The sequence below is a fragment of the Belonocnema kinseyi genome, chromosome 8, assembly GCF_010883055.1.
Source record: "Belonocnema kinseyi isolate 2016_QV_RU_SX_M_011 chromosome 8, B_treatae_v1, whole genome shotgun sequence".
NCBI classification, from domain to species: Eukaryota; Metazoa; Arthropoda; class Insecta; order Hymenoptera; family Cynipidae; genus Belonocnema; species Belonocnema kinseyi.
Window position 1 is genome coordinate 139,437,826 of NC_046664.1, and position 14,478 is coordinate 139,452,303.

Genomic DNA, 14,478 nt, shown 5'->3' on the forward strand with positions numbered 1-14,478 from the left:
AATGTTCTAAACAAATTTTAAATTCTGGCAGCTCGATTTCTCCCATCTAACTAAAAACAAGTACGTGCACTAACATGTGAATGGTAACACACGAGAAATTGTGTTATATACCATAAATTAGATTGTAGTACGAAACTGCAGCTCAACATTAGTGAAGTTAACGGGATGTGGAATAGTAAGTTCTGAAAGCATGACAAAATTTAAACTTCCTGATTCTTAAACAATATTTAGATGTGAAAGGTGTGCATTTCCCAAAATCAAAGGACAACCAATTTTTAATCATTTTGGACACTCTAATTGCCATCGAAGATATAAAAAATTTCACCAACTTGGATTGCATAACTCAAACTATACAAGAATCCTTGGCAAAACTTTATTTTATGGAAAAGAAAATAGTCCTGCCTTGGATTCCTTCGCGCATAGAAATTAAAGGCAATGAAGAGGCTGATTCTCTAGCCAAGTGAGCATGCATACTTTTTGTTACACGTAAGCTCGTTCAGTTGAGTCTAATGATATACGCAATCTAATCACCTCTTCCTGCAATATGATCTGGAACAATACTTGAAAATCATCACCATCCACGAAACACACTATTATGACTTGGAAGACTGTCGAAATTACTTAAATAAAAGAAGATTATATCGCCTACCGGGCAGTCTCAAAATAATTCTACGGACACAAATAAATTTCAAAAAGTACTAAATTTCCTTAATGAAATATGTGTTTTAAGCCAAATATAGTTTCGCCAATACTGTAATCGCCGACTGAAATATTAATGTATTTAATTTGTTTGAAATCACAATGTACATCTCTTCATATTACTGGCCTGTAAATGTACTGGCTAATGACCTTGTATTCGATGCTACCTTAAGTTGTAAATCAGAAAATAAAAAATTTCGAACTATGCCTTTTTTGAAATTAAAATATGTGTAATGAAATCTATCAACCTTTCTCTTTTAACGTTCGACGTAAATTAGGATCATGAAATATTAAAACGCCTGTTTCGCTGACCGACATGGAAATTATCAGATAAAAATATACTAACATCGCACTGTATTATCGATCGATGGCAAAATAAACAGTATCATCCGATCAAAACCAATTATCGGCAATTTGTATGATATAGAACCACTTACAAACTGTAGGTAAGGTAGGTTGAGGTGGCAAGTTGCGGCAGCTTAGTCATAGCCTAAATAACTAAAACACCTTTAATTTTCTTCCGGTCTGACCTCGGTACCAAATATTGAAAAATACAGGGTTTCAATAATTAAAGACTAACAGCAGATATTGTACTTACACTGTTTAGTTTATTATTAAATGAAATGTTGAAACATATTCTTGTATGATGTACAGTGCGTTTGTTTGTAGGTAGATGTCCTATATCTAGTGGTATCATAGAATTATCATTATTTTAATACAAGTTTGTGCAACTTTAAAAAGAACGTTTGGGTATTTTTATCTCCTTAAGCTTCTGATGATAATAATTACATGAGATAATTAGTAATTCATTTGCGATAATCTTGATTGCAATCATGCTTGTGTTTAGCTTCTGATGTTAAGTAGCTTAAGCCAACCGAGGCTCGTTGAACCGCTATACATTCGTAAAAATGGCGACAATTTAATTTTCTCGAATGTACTTTTCTAAAAGCTAATCATTGTTTTGTAAAATATGTCAGTTCCACAATAATTTGTAGTCCTTGACACCTTGCAGTTTATAATTCCTGATGAAAAATATGCATCTGTTACATAAAAGCATGATAAAGGCAAATTAATATATTCAAAAATTAAGAGACTATTTTCAAAAAATGCTATTAAAAATCCAGATTGAAAAAATAAGTTTATAAGGAAGATTTAATTTATTTACAACATTTTTAATACTGACAATGAGTATACTATCGACAGAAAGTTTGGTTACATATTTTTTGACAGTTTAAAAATTCGTACGTCACTTTAAGCATAACAAATATAGTATAGTATGTTCTTGATCTTGTTCATAGATTATTTCTATTTTTCTTCAAGGTGAATTATACATTTGTGCAGAAACTGAATCTGCGATTTTGTAAGTAGAACCATTCAAAAGATTAGAGATTTCGAAATAAAATATAGAAATATTTAGAAAAATCATAATATGAAGATATATAAGATCCCATTAGATTTCAAAAATAAAAAAAAATAGAAATAGTTACCTGTAAATTAAATAACTGATTTAAGAAAGTTAAGCAATGTTTATGACAGTATGTTTATTTACATTTGACATTCAAACAAATTTTAACTAGAAATCATGCGCGTAATAAAATAATGTTTAAAAATACTCAATGCATTAATATCTGAGTGTGCCTGCTAGCTATAGAAATAACTGTGTTGATAATGATTTGTTTGCCAAAATATTAAAATTTTACACTAGGAAAGTAATGAGAGGAATTCAGTTTATGAAAATGCTTTACATTACAAAATAAAAAGAATAAAATGATTTCCTTGACTGTTACTTTTTTTTTAGATTTGCATCTGTTTTTTGACTTTAGACATATCTTATAGGCTGATTATCCGGATTTCCGCATGGGATTTCACATGCTGAAAAATTTGGGTGTACTGTATTAAACAGGGTTTGAGTGTCCAAGAAAAAATTGGAAGATTTTTTGTAACTGTTTTTCGATTCTAATTTGAAAATATAGGAAAAGATGAGACAAGAAAAAAATAAAGCGGATTTGGAGTATTCTCAACTTTATTTATTCAATTATAATATGGATCTGATTTTTTTCATTTAAGGGAAATTGTATTGAAAATTCAGATGTACGTTCCTTCAAGAGTTGTGTCAAACGTTAAGCAGGAGTTAGTGCCACTCTCATATGATTTCAAAAGTAATGACCCATTTACTTTGATGTGCTCTAGAGGTTTCAGCTCTTTTATTACATAATGTTTGAGAATTATAGTGTATAATAGACTCTTAATACCAAAAACCAATAGCGTTAGCGATTATAAAGCTAAATATTTTATATTGTGGCTCTGATGAAAATTTATGTTTATTGATGCTCAATGAATTCACGGTATGCTAAGATGAAAATAAAAACATCCTGGTATGCGAAAATGAAACCCTACGTGTCCGATTTTAGTCCATATGATTTAGGGAAGGCAAACATGAGTCCAATCCAGATTAAATTGCCTTTCATATTTATGCATAAATTATGCATCCTCTTGTCGTGGTTGCTCGCTCTTGAGATTGAAGGACAAAATTTGTCGAACAAAAAGTTTGTTTGAATACAGCTCTTAAACAGCCTCAAGTATTGTCCGACCCAAATTCTATTCCAATTTCCCGCGTGTACTTATCCACAATCCGTATAGCAAGCCTCTACAGCTTTGCGCTTTCAGCATAGGTAACTTATTTTAGCTCATGGATGTAAAATATATAAGTGACCTCATACTATCAATATGCAGTTTGTAGCAGAAGTACCAGTGGAAACTACTACAAGATGTAGCAGAAACAGTATGATAGAAAAGAGGATTAGGTTTCTTAAGTCGCCTTGATGAAGTTGTAACTTTATAACCTTGTAAACTTGTAACCTTACGAAATGTGACGCTGTTCGCAATCATAATCACCATGTGTTTCTCACACGCAAAGTTGAATCTGATTTTTCAGAGTGGTATTAGCCTCTAAACGTAATCCTCTATACCCGGTTGTATCTTTAAGATTGACGGCCTCTCTCACTATATATTTTTTAAATATGAGTGTGCCATGTTTTACTCAATCTGGTTCTTCCTCCCTGCAGTCCTCCAAACAAATTCTCTTTTATGTTCAAGAATATTTAATTCTTTTAAATGTTCAATCAGAAGTTAAAACTCACTGATTCTTGTTTATATAAAATTTCTTGGTGGCATTTATCCGAATGGTCAAATAATTTCTAACGATAATATGCATGAAAATATAATTTTAAAATATTTAATTACGTTTGCGCAGACAAAACTGTGTCTGTAAGGTAGTGAAGAATGACGCTGCAAAGATTTACATTTCTTGCCTCGTTTCCTGGACAAGGTAAACCTGAGAACCGGGCACCGTTGAGGTGGTCACGAAGCTACGGTGCTTAGCGCGGATTAGGGTCAGATTGCTTTCCGCTGTGTCTGCGCGATCTTCAGCGGCTTCCAGTTCACGTTGGAACCGACGTACTCGCGTTACACTCTGTTGGGACATGCCTTCTTGTTCTTGGAGTTGTCTTTTGTAAATGTTTACTTTTTGACATGCTTTGTCCAAAGACTCCTGCAGCAGAGCAATATTCTTTGAATCTTCCTCAACCTGGATCATTACTTCCTTGATATTGCGTTCTTTCTTGCGTAGAATTTTCACTGTTTCAGCATGTCTGCGTTTCTCCTCGTCGAGTTCTAGCTCTAAATCGCGAATCTGAAAATCAAATTGACCGTTTAATTCTTATTGTGTTTGAAAAAGACCGATAAACTGTTTATAGAATTGCAAACATTGCTTACCCTAGCTTCAAGTTTACTGATGATGCGTTTGCCACCAACTATAGCATTGGCTTCGACTTCCTCCAGGCGGACAGAAAGATTTTTCACCTCAATTTCAAGAGATTTCTTAATAGCCTCAATTTTTACAATGCGTTCTTGTTCCTCGTGAAGGATCTCAACAGTATGTTTAAGCTCATTTTGTACTCTTTGGTACCTTTCATCACTCATTCTAAATTCCTTGGTTACTTCCTCGTAATCACCAGCTAGAGTAGCAAGTTCCTGTTCAAGTTTTGCCTTAGAAGATGCAATGTTTACATTGATGGTCGTCAATTCATTGATACGACTAACAGTTTCTTCATATTGCTGCTCGACAGTCCTCTTTGCACGAAGGGCCTACAAAAAAAACACGCAAATGAAAAAAAAGATACAAATGTATAGAAGAAGAAGAGTTAACTGGAATAGTGAAACGTAGTTTGATAGAACCATTGCAGCAAACGAAAGGTAATGATAAAGTTCAAAAGTACAACGGGATTACGCTTCTCAATTCAACGTAAAAGATACTGTTGTCCCTACTTTTCAATTTTGCATTCATAAAAAAAGAAGGAAATGGTTTGAGACATTTGATAGTAATACAATGTAATGCAAAAGCCCGAGTGATTTTATACAAACTAAAGCTTTTGAGAATCAAGGTAATGTAAAAAATCTGTGAATATGCTATACTAAGAGCCTTACAGGCAATTATGTTAAAAACGTTTGATATTTTAATGCACGACAAAATACATCTAACGTTCCGAAAGAAAAGGGTCTACTTCATATATGGCTCGATAAATCGTTAACATTTTCAACTCAGGACAATCTTGGAAGTGTGATTTTCCACTTACACACAAAAATCAATACATTTGACTTTTGTTTGAAAAAAGAAAATGTCTCCGAAACTACGATCGATAAAGTAGTCCCTTTCTTTGCAAAAAGTCACATATTTATGTATTTGTTATATCAAAAAGTATTGGGTGTCAAAGGTCATTGAAATAAAAATCATGTAGAGTGAAATTGAGAAATTCTCACGTTTCGGACCCAGTTTGTGTGTGTGTGTGTTTTCAAGCCTGTAGTCAATAATTTATTATTAGATAGATAAACGGTTATTTTTCGGCCTGCTGGTTTAAAAAAATGGACTTGATTACACTTCCAGTTTTTTTACAGAATTGTCTTACAGCTAACTATTACAAATTAACAGCCATCCACACCTTATAACTAATCCGCTCGCCTCTATATTCCAACCTTCCTCGCTGCGCTTCGCCTCGCACGCATGTCTCTCTTTCCTCGCTATGCCTCGCATTGTCAGCCTCTGCCTGCGCAACTAACGCCTAATCCTTAACTACAATTTATAATATTTACAGTTTCCTTACATCTACTTCCTCTCCTATTTACAATCCTTCCTTCTCCATTCATCTTCCTCCTCCCTTCTCTTCTTCTCCATCTTAGCCAACACTCCCTTCATCCATACTACTGCTCTTTTGTCTCCTATTTCATGCAATAATACATCCATGCTTATCCCCCTTCTTTCCACCTGTTCCCATTCCTCTAACCAATTCTCAACTTTCGCATTCCCCTTCCCGCACAATTCATTCATTCTCTCCTATCTAGAAAGCCAGGACCTAATATAATTCTCCATGCAACTGCACCTCATTATCGCTATAAGTTTCTGACTTCCTTGCTCTCCTTTCTCACCCAAATATTGCGCTTTGTTCCTTGGTATAATCAACACATAGTTCCCGTTATACCTTGACTCTCTTATTCTCTCCTCTCCTTCTGCGTTCTCTTTCATCGATCTGCACTCCATTCGTTCTAAAATACCTTTTCCTTTCCACTTCCATCTTTGCACTACTACGTCTCTTCTTCTTCTCCCCCCAACACTCCCTAATCAGCTTACTTCCCCCCTCTCCCGAAAATTTCTCCTCATATTTACACGCTCGACTCCCTGTTATAATCTCTAAACTCATTATTCCTGTCTCCATCCTGACAATATAGTTCGGCGTATTCCGTGCAAACCCCAGTGTCCACTTTACATACCTCTCATGTATCCTATTCACCTCCTCACTCACTTTCCACCCCAAACATCCAATCCGTAAAATAACACACTCATCACTAGCGAATCAAAAAATGTTTTTCTCCTTACAAAATCATCTTTGAACAACCTTTCCCTAGCCACCACACCTGCATCATCACAAAATTTTCCCTTCTCACCCTCTCTTTTACATGACCATCCACCCCCCCCCCCCATACCTTCGAAACAGGAAGCCCAGGTACACAAACACTTTCGCCTCTTGCACCGCTCTTCCCTTCCACTTCCACTCTCCTCCCTCATCTCACACACCTCCTTTCCTGAAGACCATAACCTTCGACTTGTTCACATTTAACTCTAGCGTATTTTTTTCCGAATATCTTCTCAACTTTTCATCATCTCCTTTATAACCTCCTTGCTCTTTGCTAGCAGCACTATGTCATCTGCATATGCGAGTGACCATATCCTGACTCCTCCCGCCCTAACTCTTCCTACCACTCTAAACGCTAGCTTACTTTCCACATCCGCGACCAAATTGCAAAAAGCGTTGGGCTAAGCGGGCATCCTTGCCTCAACCCCCTATCCATCCAGAATCCCTAAGAAATTCCCTCCCCTCCTCTCACTTTATCCTTCGTCTCCTCGTATATCGCCCTTATCCTCTCGATTAGGCCCCTCTACACTCCCCTCTCACACATTGCCTCCAGCAACCTCCTACTATCCACCGAAGGGAACGCGCTCTTCAGATATACAAAAAACGCGTACACTTTGGCACCCTTTTTGGTTGTTCTCTATCCACTACGTGCTACAAGACGTAAATATTGTCAACAGTACTCCTTTCCTCTCTAAATCCCTCCTACGTCTCCGGCAATAAGTCTTTCCCCTCGACAGCCTTGCGCAGCCTATCTGCCAACACCATCGCGTATATTTTGTACGCAGTATTCATTAGCTAATTCCTCTATAAGTTTCCTGCCTCTCCCTATCCCTTTTCTTAAACAGTGGCACGATAATTTATTATTAAAAAAGTTAGAAGTTTTAAAAAACAATAATAAAGATATCCAAATAACTGACAAAAACTTAGAAAAAACATGGAAATAACATGAAAAACATGCATAAAATAAGTAAAAAATAAATAATAAACTATCATAGTGTATTGAAACATAACGTTTGTCTGTCTGTCCGTCCAGCCGTCCGTCCGTTAATACGATAACTCTCGAAAAAATGAACGAATCAAATTCATCTTTGGCATACTTTTTTTAGGTCCTAAAAGAAAGGACGAATTCGTGAACCAGTCATTTCTGATAAAAATTCAAAAAAAGAGCGCATTTTGAAAATTTTGGAGACAACTTTTTTCTGAATATCAAAATTCTATGTACAGATATTTATAGTGTTGAAGAGAACAAACAATTTATCCTTATGATTTTTTTCGATAAAAAGAAAATCCTCAGAGTTATAGCGTTTTCAAAATTTTTCTTATCAATCGAAAATCAAAATTTGAAACCGAAAAACACACAATATGAAACACTATGTAGGATACAAAAAAAGATGAATTAACCAAAATGGTTATCCCAAAAAAGATCTACAATTTCGTTAAGAATCAGTTCTTGATAGGATACGTACTTTTTGTTTTATTCGTGAAAAATAACGTGGAAAAAAATGTGTGGAAAAACGACGAAAGTTACGAGAAAAAAAATCCAACAAAACCTGTTTACAAATGTGTATCGGAAATCGAGCGCGCAGCGCGAGTGTCACGATGAGAATGTGTTACGACGTCTCGATGTAATGTTGATAAAGCTTTTTTCAAGCATTCCAAATGCAAAGAATAAATATCTTCGACATCATAGAATCAAAGAACATCAACGACATAATATAAACGGTGATAGTATCACTGCATTTAAAAGACACAGAATTGAAACAGGCCATGATTTCGATTTTAAACGTCCGAAAATTCTTACTCGGGAAAAAAATTTAAACAACCGTCGGACTATTAAATCTTTTTATATCAGTGAAGAAATTAAATCTGTTAATCTTAGATATGATAACTCCAAACTACCGGATTTTTATAGTCTTTTCTGTAAAAACTAGTTCCAATTCGCTTTTTCCATTGTATTATATAATTTTGGGATTTCAAATTTGCTGCTTGGTTTTCGACTGTAAACCTTATTCTGCGACTTCATGAATGTACTTATTTAATCCTTTACGGATGACTTTGATCTCACGACCTACAATTTATTTCCTTTCTTTCCTATTTAACTTTGTTTTTTCGTCTTTTACCTACAATTGATATTAATGCCACGTTTACAGCATTAATATAAAATTTTTTTATTATTTTTCATCTCTATTCCTTTTGGCTTGAAGAATTATATCATTGTTAGATGAAGAGGTTAACTCCAAAATAGGATAAGACAAGTTCTAATTTTTCATTTCAACTACCAATTTTGTCAAACAATGATTCAGGTAAGAAAACAAATTTCTCACTCGTTATGTTTTAAGACACTATGATAGTTTATTATTTATTTTTTACTTATTTTATGCATGTTTTCGTGTTTTTTCTAACTTTTTTATCAGTTATTTGGGCATCTTTATTATTTCTTGTTGAACTTTTTACTTTTTTAATAATACATTATTGACTGCAGACTTAAAAAGTAACGTAAAAAAATTCCTTTCTTCCCTCGTACCTCGAGCTTTCCCTTTCCAGGTACTCTGTCCAGAATCAGGACTTTGTTTTCAAATTCTCTTAAGTGGCTTATGTCTGCGACTTTTCCGGCCTAAGCTTTCTACGAAGTCTTTTCATCCAGGTTGCTAGTTTCGAATATAGTTAGAAGTCGAAATAGCTTCAGCCCAGAAAGAAGACGACAGACCTGACTGTATGAGCAGACACCTCGCCATTTCCAGAAGAGTACGACTTTTACTCTCTGCTATACCATTTTTTTCTGGATTGTACCCCACGGTTAGTCTTCTCTGGTTTTCAATCTTCTCTAGAAGCTCGTCGATTTCGCCACTGAGATATTCCGTTCAATTATCGGATTGCAGACACTCAGTTTTCTTTTCTTTCTGATTTTCGACTAGTGATTAGAACTCTTTGAATTTTTCAAAAGCCTCGCTTTTCTTTTTAAGAAATCGTATCTCGCAAGACTTTAAACTATTGTCGATAAAAGTAATAAAATATTTAGATTTTTCCTTTGATTCCACTTTTATTGGTACATGGAGATCAGAGTGAAATAAATTGAGTCGTTCTGATTTCTCTCAGATTTCTTGACGAAAGGGGTCCTCGACATTTTCCCGTGGAGACATCCTGTTTTCCCTTCTACTTTTCAGAGAAAAGGAGCATATATTTCTTTTTCCTTTCTTTTTTTCTGAACATCTTGCACGCTAATGTGTCCCAAGCGCTGATTCAATATTCCGATAGTTTTTGATGCCCCCCCCCCCCAGAAATCATGGTTTTCTACCGATATCTTCTGCTATTCTTGTTGCTTTATTTCGCTCACGTACAATCAGTCACCGACACTCTCTGGTCTTAACTGTATTTTGCCATCATCGTGAATGACGATGGCAGGACGTTTGTCAAAAATTCCTTTGTAGTTTTTGTCTTAATTTTTTGACACAGAAAGAAGGATCTCGCGAAATTCAGAGACGTAAAGAACGTGTTCAAGTTGACCATTTTTAACCGAACGCGTTATTTTCCAACTGTAAGGTTTCATGGGTCTCAGTAAAACATTCCACAACATACAAACTCACGTTTTCGGCGGTCTTCGCCTTTTTTCGAAATCCTTTGCATTTCTTTTTACATTCAGAACCCTTATGACCATATTACCGGCACCGGTGACAACGAAATTTAAATTTTCCATTTTTTGGAACTTCTCTTACTATTTCCGGCCGATTTTCCCTTATTTGAATTTAAATACTTATTCCAGAACATCGCGGTCTGTGTCGCACCTCGAGTATCGTCTATTCTAGGCTTACATTTGTCGATTATTTTTACACGATGTGTTTCCAATGATAGTAATTCATCATGTAACTCGTTCGTGCACCTAAAATTCTCAAAATAAATAAGAAAATTGTCCAAGCATGCTCGCGCGTGACGTAACCGCCTTTCATATTTTGAAGCATCAGCTGTTTTAGCGGGGTAGCTTTTCGAGCAGGCCCCTTCGAAGCCGCGTATCGATTATCGTGTGATATGCTAAATAAATGTGTGGATGGCTCTAAGGAAGAATGATCAGGCGCTGGAATGTATGAATTCTTATATGGAATGGTCAAATATTAAGTTGAAGTTAAGATTAAGATTGTTACAGCAAATTTTTCTAGATTTATGACTGTCATTTTTATGTACTTTGAGGCACACAAACCGAATTTGACGTATTAAGTTCTTACATGGTCGAGAATTTAATTTCGTGCAATATAACCCTCTATACTTTCAAAATATTCCCATTGCCTATTTTACCGTATTGACCCCTTAACTAGCGCTATGGATAAAAAATACCCCAACAAATTTTTGAGCTCGAATTAACCTTAATGAATTCGAGAAAATGGACCTCGTGTTGACTTTTACTAGTGATTGACCTCACTAACTGAAGGTAAAGTGGGTTAGTATAGAGTTAGTATATATAGTATAGAGAGTATATGTTGGGCCATCGTGCCCAACCAGCCCGTTGTGCCCGTTGTGCCATCAGTGAGCTAAAAAGTGATTTTCAACAAAAATTGGTGCTATGGATATCAGTGATTTTCATTCAATTTCCAACGTAAGATTATCATCTGAATTGAAATTTTTTTTATTATTTTATAGTCTCTTGTTTTTGCAGTTGGCGTACAATTTACGGCAACGCTTGCTTCGTGAACAAGCTTAAAGAGACTTAAAAGAGCAATTATAACTTTGAAAAATGTTTTGTATGTTAATTTTGTATTTTGCAACTTTTATTATCTATTTTTGTTGCGTTTGAATAAAAACTAATTTTATTTGAACATAGAAAAATATGGTGTTTTATTTTACCATAAAATCGAGTTTTCATTTTGCAAAATAAATACCTTTTATGGAAGCATCAACAATGCAGTAATATTTTTCCTGAAGTGTAGTATCTCAAGAGCATAACTCTACATTTTTAGGTAAAAATATTTAAAAAATACGTGATTTATGAATTTATAAGTAAAAAAATTGACTTTTTGTAGTTTTCTTTCAAAAAATTTTTTAACTCATTTAAATTAAACGAATGGCTATAAAACCGAATCCATTAAAAAAGCATATATTAAACTACATTACATAATTTTTTAGTGCAAAAATATGAAATACCGGCTGCGCGGGACCAGTTTGAACATGTCGGGTAAAAACACCCGTTGTGCCATTCACGTAATAAAAAGCAGTTGGGCCAGTAGAGGATTAAATTAAAATTTTCCATTATTTATTCAAAAATGAAGTTAAAATTTGTGATTTAACTTCTCTTGGAGTCGTTCTTCTCACAAAATCTGAAAGAAATTATTCGCCGGTTATGTTCTCGATAATATTCTCATTTTCGATACAGTCTTTAAAGTAATATAAACGACTCAACGACTCAGAACTCTAGTTAGGTTTTTAAGAAAATTGACATTTTTTACCATTTTTTTCAACACCGTACGGCCAGAACCTGATGTTCTAGTAACTTCTAACAGAGCTCAAACCCAAACTTGAACCTTGTACACAGCAATGGTATGTACCGTTTTATCCCATTTATGTACACGTGCGATAAATTAAAAACTTCCACCTTGCAGGATATCTCGGCGGGTTATCCTTGGGATAACCCAGGACATAAATGGGATTAAATGGGATATCCCAGAATATCCCATTGCTATGAGACACTTTATTTGTATCGTAAGCTTATCTTATATGATTTCAATCCAGAAAGATCTCATTTAATTAAAAGTAATGCCGTATAATTCCACACGTGAGGCTGGGTTTGGAAATAATAATATTTAATTTCAATAACTTACAGATTCGTAGTTGCCACGGACTTCTTCGAGCTCAGCAGTTAAAGACTGTAGACGACGTTGGCTGATACCCAATTGGTCTAGCGTCACTTGCAGTTGACGTTGAACTTCGTCGTAGTGTGCTTGCAGTTCCTTATCAAGGATAATAATATTAAATATATATTTAGAATTTGATTTAATAGGGTTATTCAAATTTCTATGGAAGATTTACTCACTGTTAGGGTTAGAGATTGTTTCTTGATGGTCTTTTGCAAGTCTAGATTAGTTTTATTTGCCACGTCCAGCGAAAGTTCCAATTCAGTTATCTGAATATGTAGTTTTTTTTTAATGCGTTGTACTTCAGTCTTCAATTTTGTCTCAGCTTCTACAACGCGAGCGTTAAGCTGTTCAATTTCGATACTAGTTGCCTTGCTAAAAAATTTAAAGAATTTTAACTTGCATCTTTTTGCATATATGAAGTCGGGAGTCACCAGCATCAAGTTTTTTTGAAGATACAAATATTTATTTTACAAACAGCTCTTAGTTGTTAGGAAAGAAAGAAAAGGTCTGTTGCATAGATTTAAAATAATGATAATACTAATCAAATAGTGTGTCATTAAATGTTATGTTATGTTAATTAAATGTATATAATATGTTCAATGGAAATGATTATTTATTGCTTTCTTAAACTATTTTATTCAGTCCGAAAATTAGTAACTTTTCCCGAGTTCCTGAAAAAAATTGTTCAATAAAATGTTAAATATTTAAAAAACTTTAAATTATTTGAAAACATTTCAAAAGTTGCGATACACTAAATCACACTAAATAATGTTAAAATAATATCGAAAAATACCATCTTCAGCTTGAATCTTATATAAAAATAGTATTTTATATTTTTTGGGATATATTCCGGACATAATACTTAGGGATCCCAATATCCAGAGTCCAAGCGTTCGATAACTCAGTTGGTTAGAGTATGTTGCATGGTGGCGCGGCGTAAGTTAGATTGATGGTTACTTAGTGTTTGCTAGTTTCTAATCCTCAGCGAATAATTAAGATTTTTTTAACCCATTCAAGCATTCGATTATATGTATAAGAGACAATAAGCTTTTAGGTGTGTAATAAATTAAGCCTAATACCAATAATATAAAGAATAATTTTTTTCATTGTCAAGTTGCTTTAAAATATTTTGCATCCACTACAATTTACATTTTCTGGAACTCTGAAATAGGTTTCATGACTGGCATGTCAGCAAATATTATATCGCTTTGGATTTTAGATACTATTAAAAAGTTTTATACTTCTAGTCATATCAGCTAATTACATCATGTAAATAAATCTTTCCGACTTCTATTACACTGTCTTCCATATCCGCTGCTCTTGATTTAGTTCCGTATGCATATATGTATGAATGTATGTATGTATTTATGTATGTATGTATGTATGTATGTATGTATGTATATTTAGTGCAATACTGTACTGTTTATTTCAAAACCGTAGTCAATTGGAACTATCTCTCTCTCTCTCTCTCTCTCTCTCTCTCTCTGTCTTATGTGTTAGACCGAGCTTGGCAATCTTCTGTAATCAAGAACTGCCGACTTCTCGATTATCGACAGTCACCCCTCTCTTTCTGACACATAAGACAGAAATATATATCTGCCGTCAATCTTTTTAAAATAATGGGGCATCTCTGTTTAATGTGATACAATTCCCTAGTGGACCAAGTGAACGAAAAGGATATTCTACAGATAAACCTCATGGTATCCACATAGTATCCCTTTCGTATCATACAGCAGGAACTAAAAAAAAACAGCAATATCAACTTTTAAATTGGTGAAATTCGGATTCAATGTTAAAATTCCCATTAAAAAGTCACGGACTAATCGCATTAGTTTTTCATAATGGTGAAAAGATCAAAAAATATATAAGACCAGGGATGCAACTGGTTCAGCCGTTCAAATTTAGGGAAAAAAGGGGATTTTTTTGGAAAAAAGGGGATTTTTTAAAAGTGTAAGGGGAGTGAAAATACATTA

General features: G+C 34.4%; 1 protein-coding gene across 1 annotated transcript in view; it reads right to left on the minus strand.

Annotated features, from left to right (window-relative positions):
• Positions 1 to 1,287: 1,287 nt before the first annotated feature.
• LOC117178725 (paramyosin, long form) overlaps positions 1,288 to 14,478 on the minus strand; it is a 182,364-nt gene continuing 169,173 nt past the window's right edge. Inside the window, exons 11-14 of the mRNA XM_033370156.1 lie at positions 12,682 to 12,960; positions 12,470 to 12,598; positions 4,474 to 4,845; positions 1,288 to 4,390 (exon numbers count right to left, since the gene is read on the minus strand). Of these exons, the coding sequence (XP_033226047.1) occupies positions 3,998 to 4,390; positions 4,474 to 4,845; positions 12,470 to 12,598; positions 12,682 to 12,960 (1,173 nt within the window). The 3' untranslated portion in view covers positions 1,288 to 3,997. The remainder of the gene's footprint in view (positions 4,391 to 4,473; positions 4,846 to 12,469; positions 12,599 to 12,681; positions 12,961 to 14,478) is intronic.